At 36.3% G+C, this 18968-nt stretch overlaps 1 protein-coding gene across 1 annotated transcript; it reads left to right on the top strand.

Annotated features, from left to right (window-relative positions):
* Positions 1-4388: 4388 nt before the first annotated feature.
* On the top strand, positions 4389-18391 carry LOC116736255 (transmembrane protein 235). The gene is made up of 4 exons (XM_032588628.1): positions 4389-4859; positions 5653-5730; positions 7250-7387; positions 15976-18391. Exons 1-4 carry the CDS (start codon positions 4688-4690, stop codon positions 16218-16220), a joined length of 633 nt encoding a protein of 210 aa, XP_032444519.1. The 5' UTR covers positions 4389-4687; the 3' UTR covers positions 16221-18391.
* The last annotated feature ends 577 nt before the right edge of the window (positions 18392-18968 follow it).

Below are 18968 nucleotides of genomic sequence, written 5' to 3' on the forward strand. Positions count from 1 at the left end.
GAAGCTGAGCATTGTTTTGTGTTGTTTTAGCAGATTAAAACACCCTAAGCATGACAGCGAGTACAGAAAACAACTAGTCAGAGAGAATGTATGGCCAAGTCAAATCACTAAATAAAACTTGCGAAAGAAGTTGCGAGTGGGTGAAAAATTTCTAAGCAGCCAAGAGTCAAGAGAGTCGAGGGAACAATGATGCAAGATGCCAGTCAAACAACAGGCGGGGATTACATCAAGCCTCAATTTTCTTTCCTCTGCCGAAGAACATTTGCTTTTAAGGTCAAAGACATTTTCTTCAAAGACTTATCATTATAGACAGTCTAACTTAAAAATCTTCCCTAGAACTTTACTAAATAATTTATTTTGGCAGCTGGATTTGACCATATCTCCTGAGTTCTTGAGGAGATAGGCTCAAGAACTCAGCTATGTTAGTGGAACAATACTAATCCTAATCTGGGAATGATTCTTCTGTTATGAAAACTCTTGTTGGTTCCTATGTATTCCATAATTATTCACATCTATTTTCTAAGACATTTACTTCACTTATTAGTCACCGTGTGTCTACAAAACGTGACTGTATGAGGAAACTCTGGTTCGAGGACAACGTACATAAAAAAGAACCTTGTAAGATATATATGTATTTTTCTGGCAAATGCATGAAAGAAACAAAAGAGAGGAAAGTTTTCTGCAGAGTGCAGAAGAACTTAGTTAAAGATTTATTTCCTGCGAGACTAAGGCAACATCCACAGCTGTCAGGCCACAAGGCTACAAAAAAAATGAAGACTAAATCAAAATTTGTGGCAGGGTTGAAAATTGCCTTTCACTCACCATCCCTGTGCAACACAGCAGACCATTTTAAACAAGAGAAACGGGTAAATGTCTCCACATGAGCCTTACTGACTGACCTGCGGTGACCTGAAGACAACTTCGAGATATTGATGTTGTCTCTGATGTGTGAAAACATGAAGAGGATTGTTGAAGTTGACATGAGGTTATGTTTTTGTAGATCTGTTTTGTAGTAGGATGACTTAATTACAATGGAAAAATGTTGGCTATAAAGCTACAACAAGGTTAAGGAGCAATAACCTAGTGACATTAGCATCCACACCCTTTGGCTAATTAATACTCAGCTATGATTTAATTTGTGTTTATGGTATAAATGTTGTTGGCTTGGTAATATATTTCCACTCTACCTTTCAAGGCTATTTTCTTTTTACATCAGACTACAAGGACACCATTCTCTGGAAGTCTTTCACATTTAGGTATGAATTCAGGCTAGCCCATTTAAGAACTTGAATTTTACTTCTACTAACCAATTCTGTTGTTGATTTGAAAGTATGCTGTGAAGCTCAAAATGAATTGCCTTCATTTCCAAATTTCTAGATAACTGAAGGCTTTCGGTGAAAACTGACAGATAATTGGAAGTGTTTAAAAATTTGTCAATTTGATATAAACCCAGCTGGATCTGAGGTCATCCCTGAAGATGATGTTGCCACCAGCATGCTTCATTGTGGAGGATTTTGTTCTGGAACCAAAGAGGAATTTTCTGTTTCATGCCATAACTCATCCTCCTACAAGTTTTGGGGAGATATTAGGGAGGGTTGGATGATTCCTAGGAAGAACAGGCTTGTGTCTTGCAACTCTATTCCTTAGGCATATTGTAAAAATAGGAAACTGCTGGCATCTGATTAGTGGTTGTTGGAATTTTTTGCAGTTTTACACTGCAATGTTGCTGTCAATGTCTTGACAGCATCTCTGAACAGTTTCTGTCTTGGTTTAACATCATTTTTGAAGAAGTGTCAAGTTTTTTGAACAACTACATTATCCCACATTTTTTCCCAATCATTTATTCTTTTCTATAATTAAGTGTATTAAGTTTCATCTACCGTACGCTGAAGAAATTATAACACCCCATTAAATATTCAGTTATTTCAAAGTAAATGCTCAAATGGTGCAATATTTTATTAATTATTGTTTATTCATCTCAAAAAAGAAAGACTCAACCTATTTTAATAAAAGGTGTAGTTTAACTGAGGTTGTCATATATCTATATGTAAATGCAGTAGTTTTCTGTTCTTCCTCTGACTGATATATTTGTGATAAAAGATTATCAAAATGAATAAAGTCCTGTTCCTCCTTTGAAACCCCATTTGCAAACTATGTCTTTAATTAGATATTGCAGATAAGAAAGTCCAGAACAATCCACCAAGGACAGCTGAAGTTTATTTACAGTCATTCTGATTCAAAAAATTTGGTGGCACAAATCAACACAAAAAGCTGATGCTTGAGATTAGTCAAAATTCTTACACACATATCAATCTAGATTATTCCAAATGTTGTATAATAATTGATAATTACCAAGAACAGATGTGTTTGCTTTACAATTTAACTGTAGTGCATATTAAACATTAAAGGTGGTAACGGTTTTGAAATCATTTATCATGATCTCAGTTTCTTAACATCATAAAAAATGTACTCCAAAAAGAGTGACGTAGTTTTCAGACTGAACCTCGTTAATTAAACACTTGTTCTGCCAAAACAAGAGGTTATCTCATTACACTGTCTCAGCATTATAAATCTTTAAAGCTTTGATTATCATTATGTCATGGCAGCCTGTTAGTTTCCTCTCCTCACATTCATCCCCCTCCAAAATATGTCCACAGCCCTGTTCTTATTAGGGAGCAATGACAGAAATGCTTAAAAATACCTAAGTGAAATTTTGAACTCAGATTTCCCCACAAAAGTAGTAAATCAGAATGTAGAATTTGAGATCACAGTTTTGTTTTTGTTTTTTTTCCCCCAGTAACAATTACACTTACAATTAAACTTACATTATGTTGAGATGTTGTTCTGTAGTCCATGGCCAATTCTAGATATGGGCCAACAGGTGCCATTACCTCTGTAGAACTGCTCCTGTACTGAAGACACTCAAATATCTAGGAGCATTAGTGGACAGCGCCCTCTCCTGGCGCCCCTCTCCTGGACCATTTCTACTTAGCTACCATTCAGAGTGTTACTGAGGCCCCTCAACATCTACTGCTCCCAAATCGTGGGTCGTTCACTGGAAAACAAATTCACAGAGCTGTGCAAGAAAACACGCTGTGGGACTAACAGACAAAATCGCTATGGAATCAGCTACAGGAAGAAAAAGTGAATACATTGCTGCAGATTACATATTGGTTTTCTTTTTAAGTGCTTTACGATGAATGTTTATGATGTTGTTTGATATTTGTTTTTATCTTTCTTTGAGATGCATCTAGAATGTAAATATTTTTTAGTCAACAATTTTTTGATCTTATTTAATACAATACTGTTGTATTTTCCGTATTGCAGAGCGCACTTCACTATAAGCCGCACCCACAAAGTTCAAAAATAAAAAAAAATAAAAAATTGGAAACGTACATATGTAAGCCGCACCGGGCTATAACCCGCTGGTTTCTTCGCCGCTCTCGGTTTTCCACTTAATAAATCTGCTATGAAGGCGCAGCCCTCAGTCTCCAACGCCGAACCATGGATTCGTTCTCGCCGAGTTTACGTTCAGCGGCTCTATTTACCTCCTGTACTACCAGATCAATAGCCCTCAACTTAAAAGCGGCATCATATAAACTTCTTCGTGTGTTTTCCATGATGAGGGGATATGTTTGAAGAAATTTCTCCGTCGTGCCTGCTGCTAGCATGTGCTTGTTCTAAATGAAAATCAGCACTTTCTTTTTTGATTTCCAATTTTGACTTCCAATGATTCACCTCCTGCAAAAGAATCTCCTTGAGATTGAAGAAAAATCCACAGAAAAGCCGCACCGGGCTATAAGCCGCATGGTTCAAAGCCTGGGAAAAAGTAGCGGCTTATAATCCGAAAAATACGGTAAATACATTTCTTATTGTGGTATGTACTGGTACAGAAACCATAACTAACTAGCCATTGGACTAGTTTCACTTTTTACCCTTATCCTTTTCCTTTAACAATTAATTAAAAATGAAGGTTTCACACTTTTAGCGTCAGCCATATTGAGATAGAATCACAGTTTATAACTGCTACACCACAGATCTGCAATCTGCAGCCCTGGAGCTGCATCGGCTCTTTGACTAGTTGGCTCACTTATTATTAAAAGGTTGAAATATCCCCCTTCATTTTTGTTTCATTCTTTTATTGTGTGTCCCCATGTAAAAAAAAACAAAAAAAACCACTGCCCCCACAGCTCCAACCTGGTAAATTTGGACTGGAACTACTCTACTGCGGTCAGTGACAGGTGGGTGTGTTTTATTTTGTTAAAAGAACAGTCACAACTATTTCCTGAGAGGTGTTTTATTTTGAAATTACGGGCCAGAAGCATAGCATTGTATTCACTTAACTTGATAATATGGATTAATCCAGGAGCGCCACAGAAATCAAACAGCAGTCGCCGCCTCGCAGTGATGAGGGATGACAAAAAAACAAGGCTGCTCATTTTGTTTATGCTTTTTCCTTTTTCTTTAACATTTATCAGGTGGATATAACCGGTGGAATATCTTGTTTCTTTCTTTTTAGTTTTCTTTCTTTTTTAAAATGTCTTTTTTATTCCCAACTGGATTTTAGAGCGGAGAAACATCACTTTACAGGGATGGATCCAGCTGGAGAGCTTTTACGCGGCGCATTTCTCGGAGCGTCTCCTCAGATACAGAAAAATTAAGCGGACTCTGATCTGAGGAGTGAACAATGAAGTACGGACTGGTTGTGCTCTCGGCTGGCTTTACTGGTTTACTCAGCTTCACATTCCTTGCTGTGGCTATCGGAACTGATTACTGGTACATTATCGATGTAAATAAGCCCAACCACACGGGGCCAAATGACCTGAGTTCACACTCTGGATTGTGGAGAATCATTGAAGGTTTGGGGATTTCATATTCACTTACTAATAAATCGTAAATGTATCCGCTTCTGTATCATCCACATGTTAAATCTACTCAGTTATTGCAACTTAGTTATGCAATTTTAAATTTCAGGCGGAAATACTCGGGTAGTTAATTATTTGTGATTCAACCTTTCTATTCAAGAAAATATTTTTCTAAAACAATGCAAATACACGAATACATCGAATATTCTTTATATGCAATCTGTTTATTTGTGTGCTGATGCTGCATTACTGCTCTAATCATCATCAGCTCCCGATTAAACCCTCATCCGTTGGTTGTGCAGAACCCAGGTGCTGAAGCAACCTGACGCGAATCTCAGATCACCATAGTGAGTTTTTTTTTTATCTGGCCGAAGTAAATCTATATATGTGAAATACTGACTGAATTTAAATGGCATTTATCTGAAATAATGTGAGTGCTGTAGAACCTCTTATGCGCAAAAATCTGTGTGCACAAAGGAGCTTGTTGAGGATGTCTTGTGAGTGCTGTTAAATGTTCTGCTCTTAGCCTACACAGCTTGAGGTCCTTAATGTGTTTATTTGGTTGCAGGTTGCACCCACAGTTCTTACAATAATTGTGAAGTAATGCAACAACATGAAGCCTTCATCCGATCAATAACTGAACATCCAGTGACAGGAATTCTCAGTGCACAACATGCACACTGGAGCATTTTAAAAAGGAAATGGAAGGCAGATACTTTGCTTTTGAAAATGTTTTTTTTAATTTTTTTAGTCTGTCACTTGTAACCTTTCCCTCTGACATTTTCAGGTGCAAATAGGAGTTCAGTCATCCCCTCTTTTACAGCAAATATGTCCAGCCTGTCAGAGACTGAAAGGCACCTTCTCGGTGAGTGTCCTTTTTTTAACAACAGTCATAAGAGTTTAATAGAATTCAAGTGGTTGTCACACATGGGTGCAATATAATCAAAAAGCAAATTAATTTCTGGTATTGTTATTCAGTCATATACCCATGTTAATTTTGATGCATGTAGCTCACAGCTAAAGAAGACCCACAAATGGAGGTTTTTCCAACAAATTTAAATTTTATGTAAGAGCGAGAAAAAACGAGTTTTAATGCAAAAATATTGACATACTGAAAGTATGTAAAATATATTCACTCGGTGCTTCTTTGTGCACAAATAACTACATGTGGTAATTGTATGTGGTAGATTCTCTTAGAGGTTTGTTTCAGGTGAGCACAGTGATTCCATGTTTAGTAAAGTAATTATTGGTGCACTTGACTGTATGAGTAGGTACTAAGTCCTGCTGGAAAATGAACTCAACCTCTCCATAAAGCTTGTCAGCAGCAGGAAACATGAAGGGCTCTAAAACATTTAGATAGATGACCATGCTGACCTTAGATTCAGTAAAACACATTGGAACAGTACCTGCAGATTACTTGGCTTCCCAAAGTCCTCACTGAATGTGCAGCTGTCACCCTGGATCTCAAGTAATATGAATTATGTGCCTCTATTTTCTTCCTGCAGACTGAGCGACCTTCATTTCCACATGAAACATTGCCACAGTCCAGTACTTTTTCTCCTTATTCTACCTAGGATGCTTTATGGTTCACAACTTAGTGCAATAAAAATATGGTTGTAGGTCATGATGTGGTTAACCCTGTTGCTTGTACACTTTTTTTCTTTACACTTCTTCCTTTCAATTAACTTTCCATTAGTTAATGGGCTTCCATGAGCCTGCAGCTTCCAAAGCAGCAGCCTTTTGGGACTGATCAGTGACTGGTTGCTGGTCAAAAAAATTCAGCATTCTGCCCAATGCTTGTGAGGACACATAACATTTGTGTTTCTTAGTCTAGTAATAGTCCAACTTTACAAGAAGCAGAATTTTTGGTTTTAATTAGCTATAAGCCATTTTTAAAAGTTTATCTCGGAACTGCATTACTTTCTGTTTAATGATTCCTTTTCAGTTTGGATTAATATTACTTTAATAATTTTCTTACTTGCTGGGATGAACCTGGAACCACATGTTCACCAGACTAACAATAAGCCTACTTGGACATTCTGTGGAGGAACAGTGTTTCACAGAGGCCTCAGATTAGATCAGCATCCATGGGGGTTTCAAAGAGCCCTTGTTTACAACCTCGCAACAAATGGAGTTAAATCACTTGCTGAGAAAAGGGGTACCTTCATCATGTCTGCAAGTTGATTATCCTCTACTGACAGTAGAAATAAAAGCCCCAAAGGCTCCCCAGATAGCTAAAATCAATTTGGAAATCTTTGAAGCTTTTCCACATGATTGCACACAGCATTACAGTGAAATACAACACAGCTGTAGTTCAGACCCTCTAACAAACCCCTAACAAAATGCTGCACATTTCTTTGTATTGGAAATGTGCGTTTTTGCAGGCTTGCACAAGGTAGTGGTCATCTTGCTGCCTCTCAGCCTGGTACTGCTGGTGTTCGGATGGATCTTGGGACTGGTCAGCTCATTGGCCTGCAGTCCTAGGCTGCTGGCTGCATCGGCTTCCTATGTTTTCCTCTGCAGTAAGTTCATTTACATGTCTTGATGTATTGCTGTGCTTGAATGCAGAATCTGTGCCTTGCATGAAGGTTATAATCAAAACAGATAAAAAAAACAACAACAAATGTGCTGCGTTGTGATGTATGTACAACACAACACAAAGACGTACGTTTACGTGTGAGAGGAAGCCTTGAAAAATGAGTTTCAGCTGCTCTTGCATCTGATTAATCTCTGAGTAAAACCACTACTTTCAGATTTTGTGGGATGGAAAGTACACTTGAGTGGAGTGACTGCCATGAAAAAAAAAACAGTTTTATTGGTGTTAGTGTGGTATGTGTTAAAGTAGTTTGGGGGCAAATGTTTCTAAAAAAATCATGGGTAATTTGAACAAAAAGGAAATGGTATCTCATTGTGATGTGTTTGTTTTTGCCCAAAGTGTTATTTCAGTGGGTGATGATGATAAGTTATTAAAAGGAAAATAAGAATTTAATGAGCAAAACAAAACCCTGGCTTGAGTCCAGCGACAGATTTTGCGAGTATGCAATGTTATCTAACCTTTCAAGTTAAGATGATGTAGCGTCATGAGAAGTGTAAAACATGAATATTTTGCAAAACTGACATATTTCTTGCTGCATTTGCACATCGAGAATAGTTGACAATTACATTTCCGAAGTGAAAAGAATATGTCAGCGGTGTGTCTGTGTTAACCGGATATCAGAATATTATGTTGAAACCACAATGTAAATGTGGAAATATAGATGCTAAAATTGCAGTGGAATGTCATGAACTGCTTTGTTTACAATTAATTTGAAGCTCACAAACCTATTTAACTTAGAGAAATGTATGCACTATGACAAGCATGACAAGTTTTAGTGTGAATAAAATATTGACATTATTGCTTCCACTTCATTCTGGAACAGTTTTTAAAGGGGGTTATTATGTATTTCTGAGGCACAGAGCGCCATTTAATAGCATAGTCTAGCAAATTATGTAACCTTCAGTTGTTATAAAAAAATGCTGCATTTTTCAAACATACATAACTTAGAAGAAGTTTGACTTCACATTTTGATGTCTTTAAATTGGTCAAAGTCTCTTTAAGAAGCTCCTATTGTTTCCAGTGCGCCTCCGCCTTTAGCCTGCCATCACCACAATTCCATATTTCATTTAAAGCCATTCATAGGAGCAGTGGACTCAGAAGCAGTTAGTTTGTATGATAGACTCAGCAGACATGCAAGTCAATGCAGTAGCTTGGAGACTTAACAAACCTACACCATTCAGAAGGACTTAAAAGTGCTCTGTGAGCAGCACAGAGAGGATTGTAACTCAACACATCATTTCATCAGCTTTCACAGTGCATTAACCTATTGGTTATAGCTTTGACCTGAACTTTGTCTTTCCTATTTTTTTTTTTTTAAATACTGCATCGCATAAACATTTTATTATTATATTTAGTAACGGATGTTTATACCTCAGAACTCACCAACAATTAATTTATGATACCTGTTACAAGTGCTCACTCCATCTTTTTTTCTATTTCACTCATAACTTCAGACATATTACTGTTCAATTGTCTTTTTCTTGTTGAGAGAACTACTGAGATTAGGGTGAGTAATTTCTAGAAGGTGTGGTTCCTCAGAACTTGTCTTACATATGTGGATGTGTCTTCCTGACCTAGTGGACTCAACTCAAAACCTCTTTATGCGTGTGAAAATGTGTCATAAAATTACTTGCCTGTTCCTGAAATCAATGCAAAAGTTGAATAAGGATCAATTTTGTCTTATTTTTGGAAATAGGTGGGTATAACACAAGAGGATAGTAAGATGTTCCTTTTTGATGTTGACCAATTACTTAAACACCCATTACCACCAAACCACCTCAGCATGGATAATGACTTAATTGACTGTGTTGATGACAGCACTTTCACAGTAATACTTCACAAGAAGCTGTCTGAAATCTCAGAAAAGATTGCTGTGGAGTAAAAGACCCTACATCCACACACACACTCCTCCTCTGGCCCAAAATGTCTATTTTTGACATGACATTATTATCCCCCTTATAAAAATTGTGGTTAAATTCAAATGTAGAGTTCATTAACGCCTTTGTTTGTTATGATTGATGTCACTTGAATGACAAATTAAAGCTGTCATGATCACGTGGGCTTTTTGATTTGCTTTTGTTTAAGTTCTATAATTTGGATCTTGCATTTTGAGTTATTTTTGTATTTTCTATATTAATCTCTGCTTCAATAGTATTTATTAGTCTTCTAGTAGTATTTGCAGTTTCAGCGATCTTGTTAGTCTAAACTGCTCAGCTCCTTACACTTGCTCCCCACTCAGCTGCCATTCATTCTGTTGATTTTACTTACCTAGTTCATATGAAAAAAATCACATCTCCACAGTATTTGAGCTCCTTGGTTTCTTTTTCTCACTGCTGGATCCTTCTTTTGACACAATCCTGGATTGTGTGTGTTTCCCGCATGTTCTGTGAGTATTCACTTTCACCATTAGATAGGCTCTCCATCATGCACGTGCCTCTGCCCTGTTCCAATTTGGGTCCTCCTCAACACAAGCCAAACATGACAGAAGCACCTTTAAAACATTTCTCTGAACAGAAATGTATTTTTAGACAGTAAGGACACTTATTCTACCAGTTTTTGAGAGTGCAGAATGATATCGCTCCATTAACCTTTCTGATTAGACTCTCTCTTTCGGGAGAGATACAATAATATATCTAACATTATATATAACAGTTGGAGTAAATATGATATTAGGGTACAAACAGACTGAGTCTAAGTTCCAAGTGTCCACCCAGGACACTGCACAGAGAGATGTCCAAATCGTGTCCAAACTGCAGAGACATGTCCAAATCGTAAAGTACAGGCGTGTGAAAAAGCAGCCACTGTCTGAAAAGAAAAGGAAAGAGATGGAAGCATCGAAGGACCTTGAGCAAACCAGTAGGTATTTCTCCAGATTCTTTACCACCATTGTTTATAAAACATTATTAGGTTTTATTATGACTGCACCCTCTGCTAAAATACCGAGTCTTAGTCATGTTCTGTCCACATTAAAAGATCTGCTATTGCTGCGCTCTTCCACCTTCAAAACCAGAGTAAACACACACAAAAGTAAAGAGTGAGGTAATGGGTTTTAGGATTGTGTGCCTCTCTCATCAGTCCTTTCTAAATGCATTATCACGTTTTGATATTTTGGTATCTGATATTTGGGGGTTTTGTGTCAGTTTGTGATCTCTCTCTTATCACTGCCATCATCCTCTGGAAAATATCTCTAGATTTTAGAGAGGCATCAGTGACCATGAGTGTTGAAAGAACAGACCTTTATTTATTTATTTATTTATTTCCTGTGCTGCATAGTGCAATCTACGCACTGTGCAAACCATAATAATAATAAATTGTTTAATTAGTGCAGAGTAGTGCTGTAATATCTTTGGATTGTATCCTTTTACACATTTGTTGTTTTAGATTAATTTATAAATGTTTCTTCCTCTCTTCATTTGATCTTGCTGTTGTGTCACTGGATGTAGATTTTACTACACTGTGAGTAAAAAAAAAACCAAGCAGCTGTGAATTTAAATATTAGTAATTGCCAGAGTAAATACAGCTCAAGATGGTGGAAGCAGAGTGTTTTCTTCCAGCATGCCCTCCTAAATGTCAGATGGAATCGCTCATTTAATGGCTGAATACTTTAGATGTTTTGCTCTGGACATTTAAGAATGGTTTTCTTTCCAGCTCACCTCTGGGGTAACTGTCAACCAAGACAATTCCTCCATCCATTGCAAAACACAAGGAATTCAGAAAAGAACAGACAAAAAGAGAAAGGAAAGAAAAGAAGAAACAAATGATTCATGACACATTATAGAACATCCAGATGCCATTCAATGGGCAGTTTTACAGCACTGCTCCCTTCTGTGGAGTCAATGATCAGATTATATTTTTGGAGGCAGCATACTGGGATAATTTGCATATGACTGGGGAATAAATTCACAAAAGCTGGTCTGCTGTTCTGTAATTGCAGTGGCCAATGTTACATCACAGCATGAAGATTTGTGTATGTGTGTGTTTGTGTTGTGTTGTTTACTCTTTGTCAAAACATTTTACCTGAAATTACCCGGAATTTTAAGCAATATAAACACTATGTATAGCAACCTTTCACATTTTTTTTCTTTGCTAGTTCTAATTTTTCAGAAGATGAGCATCTTGGGTTTTTGTGAGAAAATAAAAAACAAAAATCTATAATTGGTTAAAAAAAACAACACAACTTCAGTACAGTTTAAATTCCCACTGACATTTATCGTTTTTGACAGAGCTGGGTAATTTGTACAAAGCTAAAGTAAAATTTAACTTGAGAATAATGGGAAGTGATTTCTCATTTTCAAAAAAATTGAAAACCTGCATTGTCTTACAATTGTAATTTATTTCTAGAAGAACATCTCTTAAGGTGTTAATTTTCCAACAGGATTGCTCTTTTTTTACAGTTAGTAATTAGTTTTGTACCCAGAGCCACTACACTGTAACAAATTGCCCTGTATTTTTACAGTAAAATGCTGGCAGCAGGGTTGCCAGCATTTTACTGTTAATTATACAGTACCCTTACTGTAATCAACTTTACAGTATATTACTGTCACAAAAGAAATCTTTTGATTACAGCACATTTCTGTTTTTATCAGATTTACAGTAGACTACTGGCAGCTGTGTTGCCAGTATATTACAGTTTTTCTATGGTATCATTACTGTTGAATTCACATACAGATTACTACTGTAAATTTCCAATACAAAATAGAAACATAAAAAAAACACTTAGAAAATGTAAGTTCCATCATGTCAACCAACATTTATTTTGGAAAAAAAAGAACCAACTCAAACATTGAGTCATATACAGTCTTTAGTGGCCACATAATAAAGAAGAAGGTTTTGAAACGACAACGTATGTGCGCCTTAAACCTAAACCTTTTCTACAAGAATGTTGAGGGTAAACTGTCCAAAGTAAGTCGTATTCTGGAAAAACAGTAAGAAAATCACCATCTATTTTGTAAAATAAATTTCTTAATAACTGATTTAAAGAGTTTTTGAATAAAACATGAATTGTGGCCTTTTCATTAGTCTGAAATAAAATAAGTATGAAAGAAATTATGAAATAATGCATTGTACAACTCAGCACACTACTTTTTCAATACAAAACACTACTTTTAGTGGAAGTGAGGAACAATATGATGCAACATAAAACAAATGAAACATTTAACTTTCAATCTAAAGCATAGAAAAAAATTGCAAATTTTAGTTTGATAAAAATTTAAATGAAACATTTAGACTTGAATTTCCTTTAGGGCAAAATCAGAGCTCCAACTTCAAATGATAAAACAATGAAACAATATTTGACAACATACTGCCAAGATAAGTTAAACATTGTGCCTGTACAGTCAAAATTACAAATTACATCTGAAGAACAGAAAGTGGGAGCCTTAACAAAATTTATGCTATAAATTAAAAGAGATGTCTAAGATTATGCTGACCTTTAAACCAAAAAAAATCTCTCAAGAACACTCCTGTTCAGGGATAAGTTGCCTTCATGCCTGTATAGTTTTTTGTTTGTTTGTTTGTTTGTTTGTTTGTGCGCGGAGGGGCAACAATATCTATAGCCTGGTTAGAAAGTTCTCACTAACCTATATGAAATTCCACTCAAAGTCCGTGAGGTTTTTTAGCAGAGTTGAAACACAGGGGTTGACAGTGACCGACTTCTTTTGAACAGTTTTTCCTGTCCTCTTGGAGACGATCTTGCCACAGCTGGCCTTGGTCCCTCTTTCAGGGTTGATATCAAGAAAGTGCCTGAAAATGCAGTAATTTCAGATTAGCATATGATGCTTAAGGAGTCAGGGTCAAGATATATCAAATAATGTTATGCTAGCTTCCTTATTACAGCATGACAGATTAACTAAGCTAACTTTCAAACAGCTACAGTCTGCTTAAAAATGACAACTGTATGACAACATCATCTGACAAATAAATTATGCTCCAACTTACCGGATTGGCTCATAAAATGCAGGATTCAAATGGATAGTCTTTGTAAAGAAAATTCTAGAGGTTGCTTCCACATGTCACAACGACGTGTCTTCTTGAGAAATACAGTAGCGTTCTGTTTGAAGAGCCTCCTTGCCGTTGAATCTAACATCATTCCCAAAATGCAATGCTACTCACAGTATATTACAGTATTTTATTAAAAACAGTAATAATTGCCCAGAATGCATTGTTTTTCACGGTGCAGTACCGTTTTCAATAGAAACAGTATGATACTGTTCAGTTTTGGCCGTTTTTATACAGCAATTTGTTACAGTGTAGATAATTACTAAGCATGATAAACTGTTCATTCAGCCTCTTCAAACAAAATGAAAGTCATAAATAGGCATTTCTGAAGAGACATACTATTTTTTATTATACAAATTTAAATTTTAAAAAGATTTAAAAACAAAAAGTTTTTGCTTTTTGTTCATTGCATATTCTTAAATAATCCTAAAATACAATAAAAATACAGCTGTCTTGGGAAGATACCACGTAACGTTGCTTTAAACATTTAAAGCAGGTTTAATTTATCTCAAGTCCTTAACATATATTTCCAGACTCTGGGACAATAAAATATTTCTATTCTTTTCTATAAATGCAAACCCAGACATAGCTGACCACCTAAACAGGCTGAGAATGGGATCATTAATCACTGCAGGGGAGCTGTAGAGATCAGCAGCTCAGGTGGGAGCTAGTGTTAAAGAACTAGCATTTGGCACACTTGTTGGTAGGAAGGCAAGAAGCCAAGAATTAAAAGAAAGTCATCAGAAGCTTTGTTTACATCTTGTCACAAGCCCCATTGGGCACAAACTAAATGTGGAAGACTGTGCTCTGGTCAACTATGACCAAGACTGAGTTTTTTGTTTTGCTTACTGCACATTGGGCTGGGGAAAAAAAACACCTTTATAATTTAACATGGTGGTGTTTCATTATAACACCATGAGCCCTTCTCATCATGCTGTGAAAAGGGCTTTCTTTGGCATGGCTGGAAGATGGCTATTATATAAAATGTCTTGAAAATATTCTAAGATTTTATGTTATGAAATGTGACAAAAATGTGAAAAAGCTTAAATGGTATGAATATTTTTGCAAGTCGTTGATAGTCCCCTATTCTGTGTGGTTGTGAATTTTTTCCGCCTGCTAACCTCATCGGCCCCCCAAAAACCAGAGACATATTAACACCTGTCAGAGGTCTCAAAGGTACTTTTAGCTGCAGAGGGTTTGTGCTCTGTTGAACATGCTTCAAATCTTCACAGATGCACACACCCGTAAACACATAGACAGCACGTTTAAGTGGGAAGAGGTCAGAGAACTCCATGCTTTTTTCCTTTATTTTTAATTTCTGCTATGTGAGACTGAGACGTCTTAGTATTTTTGAAATGACTATATGTCTTTCTTTGCTTTTGAATGACATTTCAAAAGCAGACAGATTTTTGTACACACAAAAAATAAGGTTCTCAAAAAAAATGTGTGAGAACGTAACTTGCTCTTCCAGGAAAGTACTTCAATGTTAATGTATTTTTTATGATCCACACAATTTGAAATGTCTTACTTGGTGAATACCTGCATAGCACCTAGACTTCTATATATATTTTTTTTACTTTTAACTGCAGTTTTCAGCATCTGTGCAGGTTCTTAGCACAGTGTGAAACTTATTAAGAAGATAAGGAAATTAAGCCACCTGGTGGTCTTGAGAAAGGGTCAGTTGACAGGAACACATTTGAATCCATTCCTCCACCAGCAGTCTGTCACTTAGTAACCTCTTTCTTTTTGTTTTGCACATTACCCAAGCCATTTTGCATCTTTCCCAATAAGCTTAATTCTCTGAGACATCGCACAAGTTAATAAAACAAAGACTGACATATTTATGCTAACTAAGATAATGAAAACATGACATTTAAGATGAGAATATTGGATCAAACTAATTAAAAAAACATTTTTAATTTAGAAATGTAGGTTTAGTGAGAGGAAGGTTTAATGCCTACGTAAAGGTTGTTATTTTCAAAAACTTGTCAGAAAATGTATTATGATATCTTATATCAGAACACAGGACACAATGTGAACATGCACAGAAAGACAAAAATACTTATTTTTGTTTTGCTGTAATTTCTTGACAGCTGCGATGAAACAACAATTTGTTCTATATTTTTTCTTTGAGTAAAAACAAAAATTATTTTTCCACAGCCACAGAGGGACTAATTGGCCGTAGGCATGAACGTGAGCTCCTGTCTCTGTGTTGTGCTGTTTGATGGACCGGTGTGCTCTCACCTCCTATCTGCTAGAATCGCCTGCACTCCATCTAAATTGGCTATAGAAAATTGATGCATGGACAGTTTTATATAATAAATCACTGTGATTACGGTGTGCAGTGATGAAGCATAAGAATGGTCTGTCCAGACAATTTTGTTCACATCAGCGGGGTGCATGCAATTCTTTGTTCCTGGAACAAAGCAATGTGTTAAAAATGGATATGATTTTTTAATTTTTTATTTTTTTTTAATGCAGCTTTGTTTTTTCTTTTTGTGTCTTGCATGTTAACAGGTATTTTCACGCTGTCAGGGGTCAGTATCTACATCAAGTACTCTAATCAGGCCATGGAGGAGTTCCAAAGGATTGTTCCCCCTGAAAATCTCGTCTTTGTGCACGTCTCCTTTGGCTGGTCGTTAGCCTTGGCATGGCTCTCCTACAGCCTGGAGGTAGCAACAGGTCTGCTGCTGTTGCTAGCTGCCAGAATAACTCAAATAAAAGGGCATTATGATTCTGGTGTTGCTATAGCTATGTTGTAGTGAAACTATATACTCATATTTTTTAGGGCAGTTTTTTGGCTATAGTTGTTTTGTTTCTTAATAGCTTGCCAGCTTGTAAGAGACCAAAATTTTAATAGCCAAAAACCACAGAATGTACTGAAGGTAACTTTCATAGACACACACACACAGAAGCTGACATTAAATCACATTACTGAACTGCTTTCATCTTTTCAAAACTAAATTGTGTCTATACTGACTCTGCTTAACATTGTTGTTGTGTATATAAAAACAAGAAGAAGTTCACCGAGTGAACTGATGGATATTTGTTCTTGAATGTATTTATGTTGTAGCTTTCAGCCTGGTTGCCACTTAAATGAGTGTTGTTTTTTTTTCTTAAGAGTTATATAAGTTTCAGGAGGTCAACCAGGTCAAGAGTCAAAACCAGAAGATGTAGTGCAAGCTGGCTCTAGCAGATGCACAAAAAAGTTGACATTAAATTACTTTTCTTGGCCACTTGTATTTTCCTTCTGTCAACTGACTTTGCCTAAAGTAATGTTCTGAATGGCTGTGTAAAATAGAAAAGACAACCCAGCCATGCTAATTATTGCAGAGTAGCATTATTTTTCCCCGTTTCTTCAAATCTTCCACTCCTTGAAAGATTCATTGCTGTTCCATCTTTTCTCCCATTGTGGATAATCAGCTTCACTGTAGTTTAATGGAGCCCCAAAGCCTTAGAAACGGCTTCGTAACCCTTTAAGATGCTTTGAGTTTTAAGATGCCTATTTGCCCATTTCACCTTGCCTGATTTGGATTCTGAAACTGTGACACTAACAAGACGTAGAAAATAAAATAATAATAATAATAATTTTAAAAAATAAGCCAGCATGGAAAATAGCAATGAATTAATAACTTAACAAATGTAACAACTACTTTCTCACATTGGGCAATGATGGCATGAATAGTTTTTTTCCCCCTTAATTAATGAAAACATTATTTGAAGACAGCATTTTGTATTTCCTTCGCTCATTTTTGTCTGATAAAACAAAATTGTTTTACAATCTACAACATCTAAGTGCCAAAAGCAGAAACAGAAGAAGTATGTAAGTATTACACTTGTTTGCCTGCAGTGTAAATATGTTTTCTCTTTATGAATTGCTGCTGTCTTTCTTTAAGTTTGAGCCCTGTGATATGAAAGTAGGCTGAGCAGTTTGGCTGAATGACTTTTTTTTTTTTCTATTTTGATGTATGCAGGCTGTTAGCCATGAAGAGGGGGGTGTTACCTCTACCATGTTTTCCTCTTTATATATGGACTGCAGTGGTGCTGTAGTGTATTTTATTGGAGCGAAAACATTGCTGACTCTGCTGGAGTAAACCATCACCTAGAGTATGAGACCCTTACTGGATGTGAAGTTATATCCTCGCAGATGTTTGCTAATAGAACAACTGCGAAATTGCTTTTACATGTACTATCAGAAGCTTGGACATCACATTTGAAACGTCTTCTATAATGTTGAAAGGATTCACTGTTGAAGCTGATAAGCATAGTTACGCCTTGCCATTAAAAACCTATACGGCTTGGCTACCAGTAGATGAAATACATTTGAAAATAAAGCAGAGGATGCAACAAGTATTCTGATGAAGATGCTTTTTTTAGTGGAACAAAACTTATGCATGTGCTATATGCCTGTCCGTTGTCCAGTAGGCAAATGTTATTCCTCCTAGCAATAAAAACTAGCAAGTAAAAAAAAGAGTGCTGCTAACTTTACAACACTCAGCACGAACTGTGTAATATTTGTGCTCTTGTATAAATCTCAACCATTTTGTGAGTTTTAGTAAATAAATAATTTGAAATATCATTCCATCTGTTGAGTACAAAAGAGTGCCATCATATGTGACTCTTTCAGATGATCTGAAGCTCCCTGTTATTGTCTGATTTATGCACTTTATGCTTGTTCTGCATTCTGGTTACAATGAGCTGTTCTTACGCAACGTTGATTACATTCACGTGTCTGTTTTGTTTTGGATATATTGAATGTCTGAATGTTAGCCTGTGAATGTAAATGAAGCACACTGGGAGTCTGGAAGCAAAGACATTGCTGTGTGTGAAGAATTGCTGCTGCCAGCCCAGGGAGAATTTGGTGATGTCTTATTAGTATCTTTCAGCACTGTTGTCTGTAAGCTCTATTAATAAAACCCATTTCAAAATAGTATTGGATGATGCAAAAGTTGAATATTTTCTGAGTATCTGTAGTACTAATGTTGGTTATTTGCTGTTAAAGTTAAAAATGTGCTATAGCTGGATGATTGCACTGGGGCAATTTTCTCCACCCTTTATTCTGAGATCATTAAAAGTTTAAAATGCAATGTGGAACGACACTCATGTTTTTAATAAGCATACAGAGCTGTCACATGAGGAAATATAGTTTTCCTGTAAAATTGCTTGAAATTAAGAGGGAAATGGAGTAAACAAAAACAGAAGCAAAGCAATCCAGGCATACATTCACAATTATTTATTTTAAATATGTCCTGAGGTGGATTTGTTACATTTTTAGGCTCAATAACACGGTGCCCTGAAAAAGCTTTCCGACCTTGTTAACCTTCTCACACTCTCAAAAGCCCTGAAATCACATTTTCAAGAATCTGGTCACCATTTCTGGACCAATATTATGACTTTCACACTCAATGTGACCCCATGAGTGGTGCTCCTCTTACTTCCCAGTTGTAATGGCATACACCCTTTATCTAAGTCTTATAACAATTTTAATAGCACAGAATACATTAAGCCCT

The sequence above is a fragment of the Xiphophorus hellerii genome, chromosome 16 (genome assembly GCF_003331165.1).
Source record: "Xiphophorus hellerii strain 12219 chromosome 16, Xiphophorus_hellerii-4.1, whole genome shotgun sequence".
Taxonomy (NCBI): domain Eukaryota; kingdom Metazoa; phylum Chordata; class Actinopteri; order Cyprinodontiformes; family Poeciliidae; genus Xiphophorus; species Xiphophorus hellerii.

Coding starts and splice junctions, on each gene's coding strand:
- LOC116736255 (XM_032588628.1), top strand. CDS start 4,688: ATGAAGTACGGACTGGTTGTGCTCTCGGCTGGCTTTACTGGTTTACTC. Junction 5,731..7,249: donor GACTGAAAGGCACCTTCTCG/GTGAGTGTCCTT, acceptor GCGTTTTTGCAG/GCTTGCACAAGGTAGTGGTC. Junction 7,388..15,975: donor TTCCTATGTTTTCCTCTGCA/GTAAGTTCATTT, acceptor GCATGTTAACAG/GTATTTTCACGCTGTCAGGG.